Raw genomic sequence first — 15,875 nt, 5'->3', positions numbered from 1 at the left:
TCTTTACGAACACTGCTTGAGTTCCTTTTGAGTTCCATTTCTTTAAAATTGAAATTCTTTTACATGAAGCAAACTTAAAATGCCACTGCCCAGGTGGCTTTATAACCGATTCTATAGCTTTTTTCCAGTTAAAAATTTGATATCTTTTTCGATATCAAGCACAGTTGAAAACTCGGAAAAAAAATTCCTATATTCATCAGGATGAACTATAACTTCCTTTTTTTTTAACTCTTTTTTCAATTCGTCCGAAAACACGATCCGCCAGTAAAAAAGAGTGACCAACCACAGGAAATGTCACAATAATTTCATTCACTGTAGAGTTAGAGTGATACAGCCAATACATCAGCATACCCATTATTGTTACGTTCTTGTTCTGGCCAGGACACTCATGGACACCAAAAAAATTTGATTGAGGTAACATCGGTCAAGTCTACCATAGAAAGTTTATGATTAACTAGTGAAGATATTTCATTTGAGCCCTTAGCGCACACGTTCTCGGTCCAAGTGTATGAAGTGATACTTTCCTTAGTCTGTTTGTCATTGGAATTTCCTTCACATACTGTGAAATTGTATACATAGAGTTGCCTGGAATAGTAAGCTGATTGATCCGGGACTCGGGGCAACACCATATTTTTTGACAGTCGAAGGATAATTTTAAAGTATTTTCCTCAGGTTTTTTATGTACTTCATAAGATGCCTTTGCTTTTAGATTATGAACACGTAGCATGCATATTAGCTTTGCCTTATTATCCCTGTTGGTTTCGGCAGTTATTAAGCTTTTAAGTCTTATACATTCCGAGCAAGCATCGGTGGCAGGACTCTTGAAGCTAATATTAAAATCCCTTGTAAATACTTCCCGGAAATAGTCATATTTTACAGCCAGTTTGCTGTTTTCATCACAGTATATTTTTCACAACTGCCTTATGGATGGATCACTTGGCATATACTGTCGTTGAGATTTATTCCTAGTGTAGTGAGACTGAACACATTTTAACTTTAAATTAAATGCTTTTACATTTTCTCTTCTTTCGGCATATTTTGTACTTATCCTATCCCCTCCTCTATTTTCTTTGGGTGGTATAGTGTCAATCAAATAATTTTTAGCTATATTTTGCACCCGAAACCTTGAAATGTCCAAGATAGATAAAAAGGCTTTACTGCAAATCTGGAAAGTGCCATCTTTAGTTTTAATAAAATATTTTAACGAAACGGAATTATTTCGAGTTCCTTTTATTGGACGGCGCCTTTTTGGAACATTTGGTTCTGTATGTTTAAGAATAAAGTTATCTTGCGCAATTTTCGTAGTATTTTCATAGAATTTTTCATGAAATCTTCGAATATCATGCATAGACAAGTTTTCACAGGCAAAAGTACTTTATTTATGATGACATTTGGGGTGTCTAGGTAGAGTTTTAGGCTTATACCTGCAATAAAAAAAATATTTTAAGTACCTACCTAACTATTAAAAATTTATTTAAAATATTGCCTTTGAACTTTATCTTTTGCTTTCTTCCAGTTTGATGGATTTCGCAATTTCTTTCGGCCTTTACCAGGTGTAGCAAGACAAAATGAGTCTTCCATATCACAATGTGTGTAAGACTCTTTATATTAACAAATTTTTAACAAAAACAGCACAAATTAACTTTTAAGCACTGCACAAACAAAATCAACGTACCTATTTATACCGCAGTCAAAACAAAACTAAACCATAAAAATATTATTTGTGGAACACATGCCTGTAAGATCTCGCGGAACAAAACAGTTTTGATTCCGCGTATTATTACTGTGGTATAAGTGCAAATGGAAGAAAAGAGTTTTGAAAACGTTGCAGATTAATGGACTGAAAATTTTTTGAAACTTTTGAAACACTTTTGAAACATTATTTACACAGGATTAAAAGTTTTGCTACCGTTACTACTTTTTCGAAGGCAATTTCTTTGGGATTTATCAAGTTTTGTGGCCAAATAAATTGGACATCTTATGTCAAACGTCTTAAAGAAGACAGCGCCACACATATGTCATTTTTGAATAAAAATGGATTTAAGCAGTTTTGCAACTGAACGCCTCATGTGTTATATGTTAAAGTTTTATTTTATTTTCAATTCAAAAAAATTATATATCTAATGAATAACATACACGTGGAAATTAATTGTATAATAATTTTTTTTGTTTTATAATAATTATTTTTATAGTGAATTATATCAGGTTGGATTAAAATTACAAATGTGCGGCACTTAAAGAAGATTATGTGCTATAAAATATAACAATATTTTTATTTCAGGATTTTTCTATAATATTAATCACAAATCCGGTTATGTCAGGTTTGGATACATGCGATCTGACATAAATTCTTAATGAACCTACAACAAATGCAGGAAAAGCCTTATTGACAGCTTATTAGTCAAATGTTTATTTAAAAAAAAAATTAAAGTCAGCTGGTACTATTAATGCTGATACTTCAGAGTGTCCGAGACAAAATAGTCCACCCTAAAAATCTTTAAAAATAAATTGTTTAAATCAGCTGAACACGTCAAATTTAAGATTGAGGGACAGAAATTGCGTTTCTCTAACATCATCCCCTCATCCCAGAGCATCTATGTAAATTTTTTAGAATGGGAATGTGGTGATACCTTGAATTAAAGGTAATTTTATTCTCTACATAGCCCTATTTAAATTTTTTTTATTTTATCGTCGTATTTTTATATTCGTTCTCAAGAATAATGGAAAATAAGGATAAAAAAAAAACCTTATTTTAAACCAAAAAAATTCAAAGTATCCAACACCTATTTTATTAAATGTTGAAAATTATCTTTGTTGACTTCTATACAAAAATAGAATTGTTGTTCAAAACGTCTGTGCCCATTAGTGAAAATTTCGGGCGTTATTAACTGACATTCGTTAACAATTCTATTTCGAATCTTCAAGGGAGTCAGGCTTTCAGCAGGTAAGATCGGGAGATCTAGGAGGCCATTTTACGGTAACTCCAATCCATTGTGTAGGAAATACGTTGCCTAAAAAAAAATGACGAACGGCATCAGCATAATGTGGTTGAGCCCTATTTTGTTGAAACATCAGTTTATTTTCTAGAAGGTTATCATCTTGTTCAAGTAACTCAGTTATTCTGGGTTTGATGGTGCCCTGCAGAAGTTCCAATCAATTTTCTGCTCTATTTGTATTAATAAAAAAAGGTCCAACAATATGTTCTTGGTATGTGTTTCTGGAGGATTAGTGTCGCTGCAGTGTCAACAATTGTCTCTATTGACTTTATAATGTAAAAAAAGAAGCATTTAGATCAAATTTCTCTCACGATTTAACCTATTAGTAAAGTACTCACAAAATTGTACACGACGATCAAAATCTTCTTCATTTAGCTTATTTACTGCTTTAATTTTGTAGGCATGATATTGGTGTAATTTTAAAATTTAGGAACGGTACTTTTAGACACGCCAGATGCAGTAGGAATTTTTCGAGCAGATGTATTATGTTTCATCTCAACATCATAACACTGCAATTTCTACCACTTCGTTTCTCACTGGATGCTTAACTTCATTTTTTCAGTTTTGTACTGATCCTGTTTCTTGAAACTTCGTCATTAAATTCATTACGATTTACTAGACTATAATACATACATAGACTATAATTCATTACGATTTACTAGACTAGACTATAATAAAGACCCACGAACTCAATTCTCTCTTACAGCACATAAACCATTGTTATATCATCAGGACTAGATTAAACAAATACTTCGTGCTATTTTTGTTTTTGTTCACTTCAACAAAACAACGATACCAAAATAAAAATAACTAGGACTAAAATAGGACTATTTAGAAAATAAAATTACCTTTAATTCAATTACCTTCATCACTCGAACCATATTCCCATTAAAAAATTGATATGGGGGCTCTAGGGAGTGAGGGATGATGTATGAGAAACGCAATTTCTGTCAATAAATGTCCCCCTCAATATTAAATTTGACGCGTTCGGCGGCTTTTGGCTAGAGAATGTATTTTTTAAGATTTTCAGGGAAGGTGGACTGTTTTGTTTCTGACAAATTGTACTTTTTTGATATGTCGACACCTAAATTAAAAGCTCCGCCAAAAATTATTGTTTATTGTTGTTTCTGTAATTTTAATTTTCAGCATTTCAAAAACGATATTTTAACTATAGATTAGTATTCGATTATTCAAGTTGAAGATATTGATGAGAAAAATAGTTTTCTTAATTCCCTCGTGTTTGACAAACATACGCTCGTAAAAACAAGAAAAGTGTCCAAACCTAAAGCAGAATGGTTAACAGATAATATTAAGATGCGGGATAGGGAAAAAGTTCTACGGAAATATGCATTGTAACTTAAGCGTTTTTATGATTAGGAGAAAAAACAATATTTAAATTTTGTAGCTTCCCAAAATACCTAATCCTTGCAAAACTTGGGATACATTGCATAATCTGTATATTTATAATAACTAGAATAAAAATGCCAATACTTACCTGGAATCCTATCTGACCTAACCGTATTAACAATTATTTTCAGTTCTTTTAAAATGCTAATAATGTTTGCCAGGATAAAATTTAATTTTACCAGAATAATAGATTTAATTATTTATGTATTTATTACAAAGGCTTTAAAACAGATAGAGTTAACTACCCCAAAACACATTTTTTAAAAAGTATTTGACTTAATTTAACATTGATTACATACTCACATACATTGATACCGTCAAAGAATAAGTCTGCGTTGGAATTCAAGCTCGAATGTAATAAAATGTCTAGCACATCTAAATAATGGAGAGTTTAATAAATAGTTGGAAGATTACCTGGAAATCAGTTTGCCTTTTACGTAGAATGTAAGGGTTCGTACTAATACATAGTAGTAGTAGTAAGGGTGGGAGAGCTAGAGCTCGGCAAGTGGGCCTGAACAGTCCCTTTTCGCTAACCCCAGAATCACCCACTCCCAATGCGCGGTCTTCACTGAGTCATAAGTTAACTAATAATATACTAATACATAAGTTTTCTCATTAAAAAAGGAAGTCAATTTGATTATTAATAATCCTATGTACAAAAATTGGATGAAAAAAAATCTACCTTCTCTTAAAGATTCCATACCGTAAAAGTTTTCACTATAACTGAGAAAATACATAGGTCGATCAAATGTAAAATTTAATATTGTACAATTTCCAACTGATCAATTTATTTGTGAAACATCGGACTTCAAATAACTGTTGCATACTTAACCATAGGCCCTGCCAACGAATTATATAGTAAAATGAATGAGCTAATATTACTAGAACTGGTATTTATTCGAGGTATAAATCCTATAATTTTAATCGCTCTTTGAACACAATTTTCTTGATGTAAGACAAAAAACATCCTAGAATTTAAGGTCACACACATACCCTAATGCAATCCACATACTTTAAATTTAGTTCCATCAATATAAACATCACATTTGTTCTACACTTGCGGATTTGCTTAAGAAAAGTATATACTGACATATAATTAAAGGAACAAACGACTTACCTGTAGGAAGTTCGTTCCAAATTATATGAGCTATACTCGTCCAATTAGATTACACGCGTAGCCACACTATTGAAACTTTGTCGAGCACATTTTAAAGCTGATTCATATAAAAAGCCAACAAAAATGTTACCTGCTAGCCCCATCCCCTACCGTACGTGAATCATTACACTGTTGAGGAAAAAACTTCAAAAGGTAATGATCTGGGAGGGTTATATGGGAGGGACTCTAATTGGACGAGTATAGCTCATATAATTTGGAACGAACTTCCTACAGGTAAGTCGTTTGTTCCTTTAATTATATTTCGCTATACTCGTCAAAAACTCACAAAAGGAGTTTTTTACTAGGTTCAAAAATCAAGGGTTTTGTTACTAATAGTCTTATAAATAGTAAGTCTTATAAATAGTGAAAACCAAGACTGATTAGGCCAATATGGTACAACAAGAATTCCCTTAGATTTATCTTCTACAATCTTTTTTAAAACGCGTCCTATTATAGGAAAAGGGGGAAATGCGTAGAATTTCCAAATTGTCTTACGATTTGTGTAAAATTAAATTTATTTAACGAATATTCTGTCTCAAAATTGAGATTTCTAGATTGATTATCTGCTATTGTATTTTCTTTTGAAGGAATATATGAAGCATAAAGCATTAATTTTCGATTTTCACACCATAACCATATTTGCCTACTTAGTCTATTTAATTTCTCGAATTGTATGCCCCCCATTTTATTTATGTATGCTATCGCAGTCTTGTTATCTACACGGAGAAGAATGTTACAATTTCTTGCTTCTGAAACAAAACACTGTAAGGCATAATATACAGCCAAAAGCTCAAGAAAGTTTATGTGATGTTTCATTTTATTTTGACTCCAAAATCCCCGTGTGGCTTCTGTATTACATGCAGCACCCCATCCCGTTTTACGCATCTGTATAAATTTCGTAAGAATATCTTTTACAACTAAAGTCATTAAAAGATTTATCTAGGGTTAGTTTCCACCATAACAATTCCTGACGAATAATTTTGGACACCGATATCTTTGAGTTATAACTTCCGAATTTCTTTAATCCCAGAAATTTTTCTCGTTCTAACCTTTTAGTATGTAGCCACCCATATTGTACAGCTGGACAAGCGGAAATTAACAACCCAATAACTCTAGATAAATCTCTAATTTTACATGTTCTTTTTTTAAAAAATACGTGTATAGCATTTTTAATTGTTTGTTTTTTATTCTTAGGAAGAGAAATTGTCTTATTTTGACTATTGTAAATATATCCCAAATATTCACACACTTGTTCCGGCTTAAATTTAGATTTTTTCCTGTTTATTATAAACCCTAGTTTTTGTAAAATAAATGAAACGATAGATACACTCTTTTCTACTTCCTGATTAGTCTTTCCCAGTAAAAAAATGTCATCTAAATAAATTGTGCCCAAAATACCTATTAGGCGAAAATAATTAAATATTGGCTTTAAAAGCTTAGTAAAACCGTAAGGAGCCGTTGATAACCCCATAGGCAAGCAATTAAATTCATAAAGTTTATTTTGAAATTCAAACCTAAGATATTTTCTATGTTTATTATTTATAGCTACCATATAATAGGCATCTTTCAAGTCAATTGTGGCCGTTTTATAGTTGTCTAATTTAAAATGAGGGGGACTAAGAAATTTGTTTACACTTTTTAAGTTTAAAATAAAACGTTTGGATTTATCGGATTTTGATACAAGAAAAAAAGGCGATAAAATCCGATCTTTTAACAGTTTACATTTTCTTATTACCCCTTTGTTGAGTAATTCTGATATAGCAGTTATATAATCTTTTATTTCATTTTCCTGAATTTGGGTTGGAAAATAACTATCTTGAAACGGTTTTCTAGTAAATGGAATTTTGTACCCATTTACCCATGACAAAATGGTTTTGTCAGAAGTAATATGTAACCAATTTTCAATATAGTTTTTTAATCTTCCACCTTATATATCAGAACTTACAGTCTTCATCATTTCTTTTCCTGTTCTCCATTGGTTTTTAACCTCTTTACATTTTTCTGCAAAATTTTTCCCGCACAGCAATTCATCTGGTTTACTTTCTTTAATAATTTTTCTTACTGTGTGGTTCATATGAGCCTCTATATGATATTTTCGATTTGTAGAAAGCATATGAAATACGTCATATAGAATTTTACCAATATCCACTATACTAGGTAACATTTTTTCGTTTAAATTAACTTGGGCTGTTTCTGAGGAAGCTATATTTTCTTTTAACATTCCATCAATTACATTGGCAACCGAAGCAAGTGCCACTCCAACGTGTTTTTTAATGGTAGAAACATATTGTCATTCTTTTTAATGGACTCTTCTAGAGATGCCTCCAACTCTGGATTTAGCAGAGGAGCCCGTAAACCAGAAATATTTTGAGGGATTAAGTATTTTCTCTCCATATCCTCCTTTTCTAACTTTTCTAATCCCAATGTTAAATATTTGTTCCAACGCTCTGCCAGAGCCTGATGAACATCCGGTCCAAAAACTGGCTCACTTCCTGTTGGTACCTCGCTCAAAAGTCTCAGAACTTTTGGATTTTCTTCTTGGTATTGTTGTTGGCATGAGGGAGACCTATGGGTTTAACGGTTTTACCCAAAATTTCATTATTTTCTTTGTTTAATTAAAAAATCATAAAAAGGCTTTAACGGTTTTAGCCTATGATTTTTAATTGGGTTGAACGGTTTTACCCAAATTTAACATTTTTAAAACACTTACTACTGCTTCTATTCCTATTTCTCTGACGTTTTTTGTCTAATTTTTCCAAACTTCTTAAAAGCTTTTGCCGCTTCCTCTCTAATTTCTCACTATCATTAACACTTCTACGTCTTTTCGGCATTTTATTTAAATTATAAGCTCGTTAAGTCAAAACCAAATTCGTATTTACTCGGCAAAGCACAACAGTGTAATAATTCACGTACGGTAGGGGATGGGACTAGCAGATAACATTTTTGTTGGCTTTTTATATGAATCAGCTTTAAAATGTGCTCGACAAAGTTTTAATAGTGTGACTACGCGTGTAATCTAATTGGACGAGTATAGCGAAATATAATCATAAATAATTTATTTAATGTTCACTAATGTGGAAAGTTAGAAATATCTGATTGCAATGCTTGAAAGTCTGATGGATTTTTAGTAGCTTTATATACTTTCAAATCATCGGCGTACAAAAGGTAATTACTATCAGAAAAACATTATCCAACGTCCACTACTTTCAGATTCAACACTATTTATTACGACATATTCAGAGCTGTCAGGTTAAATCCACGCTTAAATTGTCAAGGTTGAAAAAAAGCGTTGGATAAACCAAATGCTTTAGAAAAATCATTGTATACCGCGCATGTCTGGAGACCTTGTTCCATGTTTTTGTTGAGGTTTTAAACGAGTGGTATCAGCTTAGTAAGAGCTGATCTTCTTTGGAAAAATTCATGTGGATTGATATGGCTTCTTTTATTTTAAATAAGAGTTGTTTAAAAATAAGCAATTCAAAAAGCTTTCCAAAGAGACTTAATAAGAAAATACGACAAGATTTCAAAAAAATTGAAGGAATACCATCATACCATCAGGTCCAGGACCATTCTTAGGGTCAACAGACAATATTGCGTTTTTTAATTCATGTTTTTCTATATAATTTATGGTAAAAAATTCGGTAGAACTTCCTGAGAATGTTGTGGTAGATAACTCAAAGATGCTGCTAACATTTTGTGGAAAAAGTTCACAAATAACTTCATTATTTCAGCATAGATTTGCTAAGTTTTTGGCCTTCAGGCAGGATGGCATATATCTAGTTAGAGGGTTTGAGCATCGGCAACTATTGGAACGCTTCAACCTACATCCATTACATCTCAGAAGATTGATCTTCTCTATAAAATTCCTGCATGGGTTACTGAATGGATTAATTGATAGTCCTGTACTTCTTTCTGGTGAACGTTTCATGGTGCCTAGGCTTAATGCTAGACATCCCCAAACATTCTTTCTGCCAAGGCATCATACTAACATCCTGTTGAAATCGCCACTATATACAATATGCGCTATATTTAATCGGATCTGTCACATGTGCAATATAAATTTCTCTCCGGTTCATGTGATTGTCGATATCTTGGATCGACGGATGGATCATTACTCTTGGGATTAAGACCCATGTGTTTAAGTTATACTTAGTAGATATATTGTAGTTAATTTAATTTTCTTGAATATGTGATTATCTTGTTAAACTTTTATAATTGGGTTTTTATATCATATTAATAGTTATTTGTTCTAATTTTTTTGATATTTGTTGAGATTGTGACTTTACTTTTTTTCTTTTCATTTCATTCTTTTAGGTTTGTTTTGTGTTTTTTTTTAAACTATATTTTTCATTGTTTTGCAACTGTTTCCTGTTATTGGGCTAGTTGCCTGTTGGAAGTAAGGCTTATTATTATTATTATTTGACGGTTCCAAATTATTAAATTTCACTGTTAAAGTAATATTTTTCGATTTTTTTTTATTATGTAAAAAGCACCAAAATTAAATCTTTCTTAATATTTTCTTCAGTCAAAACTATGTATGCCTTCTAGTTTCTTTTTTTTTTTTGATGTTATGAATTTAAACACCCTGTATAGGTAAACATATTTTCAGTGTAGATTTTTTACAATCCTAAAAGTTTGTTATATAATTTTTTGCTTTGCCTCGTATTGTTTAGGCGCTATCTTTACCGTACCCCTTGTCAGCGCATCTGATAGTTTAATTTTTTTTCAAAATGGATCCGCTAGAAAAATACTACTACTACTACTAGTACTACTTCTCTATATTTACTTTATACAGATTTCGCAATGACATGTATGACGAAATGCCAATAACCTAAATTTATCCTTATATTGGTATGAAGGTCAACATTTACTTTTACTAGTCATATTAACGTGTTCATAGTTCTTTTTTTTTGCAGGACTTAGCAATTGAATACAGCGTGTCGGCCGAATCCTTCGAAACATCAGTGCCTTGGGACCGAGCGGTCCGACTAATTAGAAACGTAAAATACGTGGTGGAAACCGAGTGCATCAAACTGGGAATTACACATTACATGATCAATTCGCGCGTTACGCAGACTTACGATGCTGGATGCGTGATTTACTTTTACTTGGGGTTCAATTTCTTCCATTTACCCGAAGACCCAGTGCAAGTCCATCATATGCTCGAAGAGAAGGCGCGTGATGAAATAATCGCTTGTGGGGGCAGCATTTCCCACCACCACGGGGTTGGGAAACTAAGAAGGAAATGGTATAAAAGTACAGTTTCTGAAGTGGGAGCTGAACTCTATCGATCCGTAAAAAATGAGCTGGACCCCAATAATGTTTTTGCGACAAATAACTTGATTTCTTTGATACCAAAGTCTAAGCTTTAATAGGTCTGTTAATTTATGCGAATCTAGCCAAAGTATGTTTAGTCACTAGAATTATTGTTTTGTTTTATAAGCGGAAATACACAAATGAATGAGTAGATTATGGGGAAGTTTCTTTTTAAAGTTTCTTAAACTCTCAATTCTGAGGATTAATAAGTTTACCAAATGTCAAATCCTTAACTTAAAAATACGCTTCTACCCTTAAATATATCCCCCGGGATTGTCTACCCTACGCAGGGTAAATCTGATTGGTAAATCTCGAAACTAGAGATACTGCAGACCAAAATATGTGAATTGACCCAAACACACCTTAGTCCAACAGTTGATAGTTTGCGAGATACAGGATATTAAAGTTATTTTTTTTTCTATTTTTTCTTATTACTTGAAAACTATTTCATATGTTGGCATAAAACTCGGTATAGAACGGTTACTTATTCAACCAACTTAGTAACTATGGATTTACGTGAGAAGTTATGTAAGGACTTTTAGGGTCACACTCTCACGCCACATGATTTATCAAGAGGCTTGATTCTTCTTCAGAAATTAAAATATTATAATTTTTACTTCAGTAGTCTGCATTTTCTTCGGGGCGTGTGAGTCGCGGAATATGCCATCGCAACGTTCCACAAGGCTCCGTTTTAGGACAAAATGAAAAAAAGCAAAGTCTAGGACTCAAAAACTATATAACCGAATGAATTATAGGTAACATATTATTTCGATTAAAGAATTCATCATCAGACCTAAAATATAAAATACACCTCACTGTTAGACAAAGTTTATAAAAACATTAAAAATTAAAAATATTACCTGAATGGTGAAATACCAACACACATTTGCTCCTTTTATTTTCTAATTTACCGCCTTTTTTTAAATTTTCTTGATCGAAACCTGCTTTATTAACAGTGTACAATATAATTAAAACAATAACTTTAAATAATAATTTTCCTTTAGGCGATTTATACAGTGACGACGCGCAAGTTGGAACAAATTCATTTAAAATTCGCGATTAAAAAAAGCGATTTCTCTGATGATGAATTCATGGATACAGTGCGAACCAAAAATAAGCAACGACCATCAACTTCAATTTTTTAAATGGAAACACCTATTTTTTATTCTATTTTAGAATTTTGCATAGAATTTTAAGTATATTTTGTATACCATGTCTTATACCTAATACTAACATTATTAATAAATTTGCAACTGTTTGGGTCATTTGAGCATATTCAAACATGTTTTTTCATAGTTTTTTAATAGGTATATTTGATTGTTGACACCTTGTCACCATTTAATCGCATGGAAACAGTATGTATTACTTTACGTAAATGTCAGTAAGTGTCAAGTGCAGATGCAAAGTTTAAAAGTATGGCGCGTTTAACTGAAAAACAAAGAATTGAAATTTTGATGATGATAGGATATGGCGACGAGAGTGAAACAGGCCGAAGTTTGTGATCTGTTTAACAAGAAGTACCCGAAGAGGCACACGTTCGGTAGTAAGCAAAATTGAAAAAAAGTTTAGAGATTTTGGCCATGTTAGAGACAAATATGACCTGGATCGTCCCACGATTCCAGAAAACAGACAATTAGATATTTTGCTCGATTTATAAAAAAATCCACATAAATCAACTCGACAAGTTGCTGCAGATCAGTCGGTTAGTAAATCATGTGTTCTAAAATATTTGCATAGGAATAAATGGCATTCATATAAAATTCATTTAATTCAGGAGCTTATTGAAAATAATCACATCCGCAGAATAGAGTTTTGTGAAAGAAAATGTAATGCAAACCCACAATTTTTAAGTAAGATGGTTTTTTCCGACGAGGCAAGTTTTTTTTTAAATGATCGTGTCAATAGGCAAAATTTTCGTTATTGGGCACTAGAAAATTTACACTGGAGTATGGAAAGTCACACACAATTTCCCAAGAAGTTAAATGTGTTGGCAGGAATTGTGGGCACGCCAATTGTGGGTCCCTACTTTATTGAGGGCGCACTTACCTCTGAAAAATATTTAGAGTTGCTTCAAAATCAGATAGTACCTAGTTTAATTGCACTTTATCCAAATGGTGAAAATCCATTTATACCGGCAGATTCGATATGGTTCCAACAAGATGGTGCCCCCCACACTATTCGCGAACAGTACGAGATTACCTTACCAACATTTTCCCAAATAGATGGATTGGACGAGAGGTTTTATTGAATGGCCAGCAAGGTCGCCAGATTTAACCCCATAGGATTTTTATCTATGGGGTTATCTAAAATCTAAAGTTTATTTTGATAAGCCTGAAAGAGAAGTAATAGAATTAGGGTTGAAATACAACAAACCCGGCCTCAAACAATAAGTAAAGTATTACAAGAATTTGAATATCGACTTGGTTACTGTCAGGAAGTTAATGGTCAACAATTTGAACATTTATTTTCAATTTTTTGTTTTTTTATAAACCAAAAATTCATGGTTATTTATAAAAAATTTAATCGCAAATTTATTAATAAATATTGAGGTTAGGTATAGAATATGGTATACAAAATATACTTAAAATTTTATACAGAATTAAAAAATTAAATAAAAAATGGGTGTTTCTATGTAAAAAAATTAAGTTGATAGTCGTAGCTCATTTTTGGTCCACCCTGTATACATGAATTCATTATCAAAAAAATCGTCTAAAAAATAAAAATTTCCGTTTCCGAGCGTTTTTTTTTCGAACACACCCCTGAATCTTAAATGAATTTGTTCCAACTTTCGCGTCCTCTCTGTATAAACTTTATATTAAATGTAACAACCGGTACAAACTCTCAGACTTATTTTATTTTATTATACATGCTATTTTATTATACATGTTATTTTTCCTGCAAAGATCAAAACTACAAAATTTTAGAAGCTTAAGCTAGTTTGTTTGATGGCTTTTTCCAACAGGTAGCAAATGTTTTTAATCCTTCTGTTCTTATAGCTTTTAAAACCAAGAAGTCACTAAATGAAGAACGTTAGATCAACCAGTCCCTCTGTGTAAGCCTAATTTGTAACCCGTTTGGTTTCATCTCTCTCTTCACCTGTCGCGATATTAATGGTTAACATCTGATACTATATTGTCTTTTCGTTATAGTGCTCTTCATAATATCTTCTACCGTCACCTCTGCTCCCATACTAATTCTACCACTTTTACAATGGAATTGTCTATTCTTATTTCAATCATCCAAAATATATTTTTGATATTTATATAAATCTCTTTTATTATTTCCTGTTATGCAAATTAACAGTGACTGGCATTTTGTATTCTCATATTATCGTCATCTTCCTTGCTTACGTCATTATCTGACCTGATAGTATTATCCAGTTCTATCTGGCCAGTACTGACTCTTTTGAAGTTCTATTGGTCCATCGCCCCATTTTTTTCTTTCTGACCCCTGCGCTCAGTTCTTGATGTACTCAGGGACCAAACCTTATATCCAGTATTTCTTAATGATATTCCCCCACAGTTGCAGCTTTGAAATTTACCGCCCTTTTTGTGTAGGGGTACAATTACACTCTCTTTCAGATTACTTTGTATTTTCTCTTCCTTCTAAATTTGCAGTATTAGGGTGTGGAAGTATGTGAGAAAAGCTTTTTCATATCTTCTTGAAATTATGTACTTTGTTATTTTTTATTTGCTTCAATTTTCGGCTAATTTTAAATGCTGACAAAATAACTTAAATGATTTTTTTCTGGAAAATGTGGCTTTAAACGTTCGTGAAAACATTTGGTTTAAGCATGGCGGGCCATTCTCCGTTCCCCTCATTTTCGCGTAATGGTCGGGACACACATGCCCGCAACGAGTCCGCACCGAGCACGCACCGTAGCACGGCCGTGTCTCGGTTGTGAATTGTCGTTCGTAATCATATGAAGTAGTCTTAACATGACCGCACCGTGCCCGTGCGCCGACTGAAGGTCGGGGCACACATATCCGTACCGAGACCGCACCGTGCCCGCAGCGTAGCTCGGCCGTGTCTCGGTATATATATATGCGCACGGGCACGGTGCGGTCATGTTAAGACTACTTCATATGATTACGAACGACGATTCACAACCGAGACACGGCCGTGCTACGCTGCGGACACGGTGCGGTCTCGGTACGGATATGTGTGCTCCGACCTTAAGAGTGTGTAATCATTTAGACCTTACTTTTCTGATGGATTCTTCGTGCGGGCCCAATACCTTGACCCCACGCTCCCCAGATTGCAACCCGCTTGACTTTTGTAGGAACATGTAAAAGGCCTACTTCATGATACAGGGCATGATTAAAGGCAACGTTCATTCGAGGTATTCTATCATTAGCACATCATTAATGCCTCACATTCTATTTCTAGCATTTCCTATAAAAATAAGTTTATCACATTAGTATTATTTTTATTATTAATATATTTTATTTTAATATTTAGTATTTGAACAAAAAGATTAAAGCAGATTCACGTTTTTTTCTAGTTTGATAGTTTAATAATGCTCCCATTTCGTTTACCAACGATTTTTTTGAAAACTATTAACTTTATCGAAAAAAATGCAAGAGACGAAAACTTTAGATTTTGTTATGGCTAAGTAGATGGTGTTGCTAAATTTTAAAATTTCTTATCGAAAACATAAAATAAAGCCTATCAGAAGAATAATACTCCCTGAATCCCTCTCCCCAAATATTGGGTTTCACTATTTTTGGGACGGAAAATGAAAAGAGCATCCAAGAAAAACGGGGCAAATTTTCAGGTGATTTGACGCATATAGTAAAAATAATCGATTTTTTAAAGCAAAGGCGGCAGGACGTAATTTTGTAAAATAAAATTAAATAGAAAGCGGGGTCATGCAATATATCGTTTGAAAGTTCCCACCGTTGCCCACTGAATGCTTTATGGCCCTAGACTATTAAGTCATTACTTCTACTTATAGCAAAATGGTAGCCTTTCAAAATCTTATTTTTTGCATTTTAATT

At 32.8% G+C, this 15,875-nt stretch overlaps 1 protein-coding gene across 1 annotated transcript in view; it reads left to right on the top strand.

Moving 5' to 3' along the window:
• Window positions 1–11,031, top strand: part of LOC126740085 (alkyldihydroxyacetonephosphate synthase) — a 34,742-nt gene extending 23,711 nt beyond the window's left edge. The window contains 1 exon segment of the mRNA XM_050445963.1: window positions 10,476–11,031. Within this exon segment, the coding sequence (XP_050301920.1) occupies window positions 10,476–10,931 (456 nt within the window). The 3' untranslated portion in view covers window positions 10,932–11,031.
• Window positions 11,032–15,875: the final 4,844 nt, after the last annotated feature.

This window comes from Anthonomus grandis, chromosome 1 (genome assembly GCF_022605725.1).
Source record: "Anthonomus grandis grandis chromosome 1, icAntGran1.3, whole genome shotgun sequence".
Classification (NCBI taxonomy): Eukaryota; Metazoa; Arthropoda; class Insecta; order Coleoptera; family Curculionidae; genus Anthonomus; species Anthonomus grandis.
Note: the sequence above shows the minus strand (reverse complement) of the source record. Positions and strands in the feature narration are given on the sequence as shown.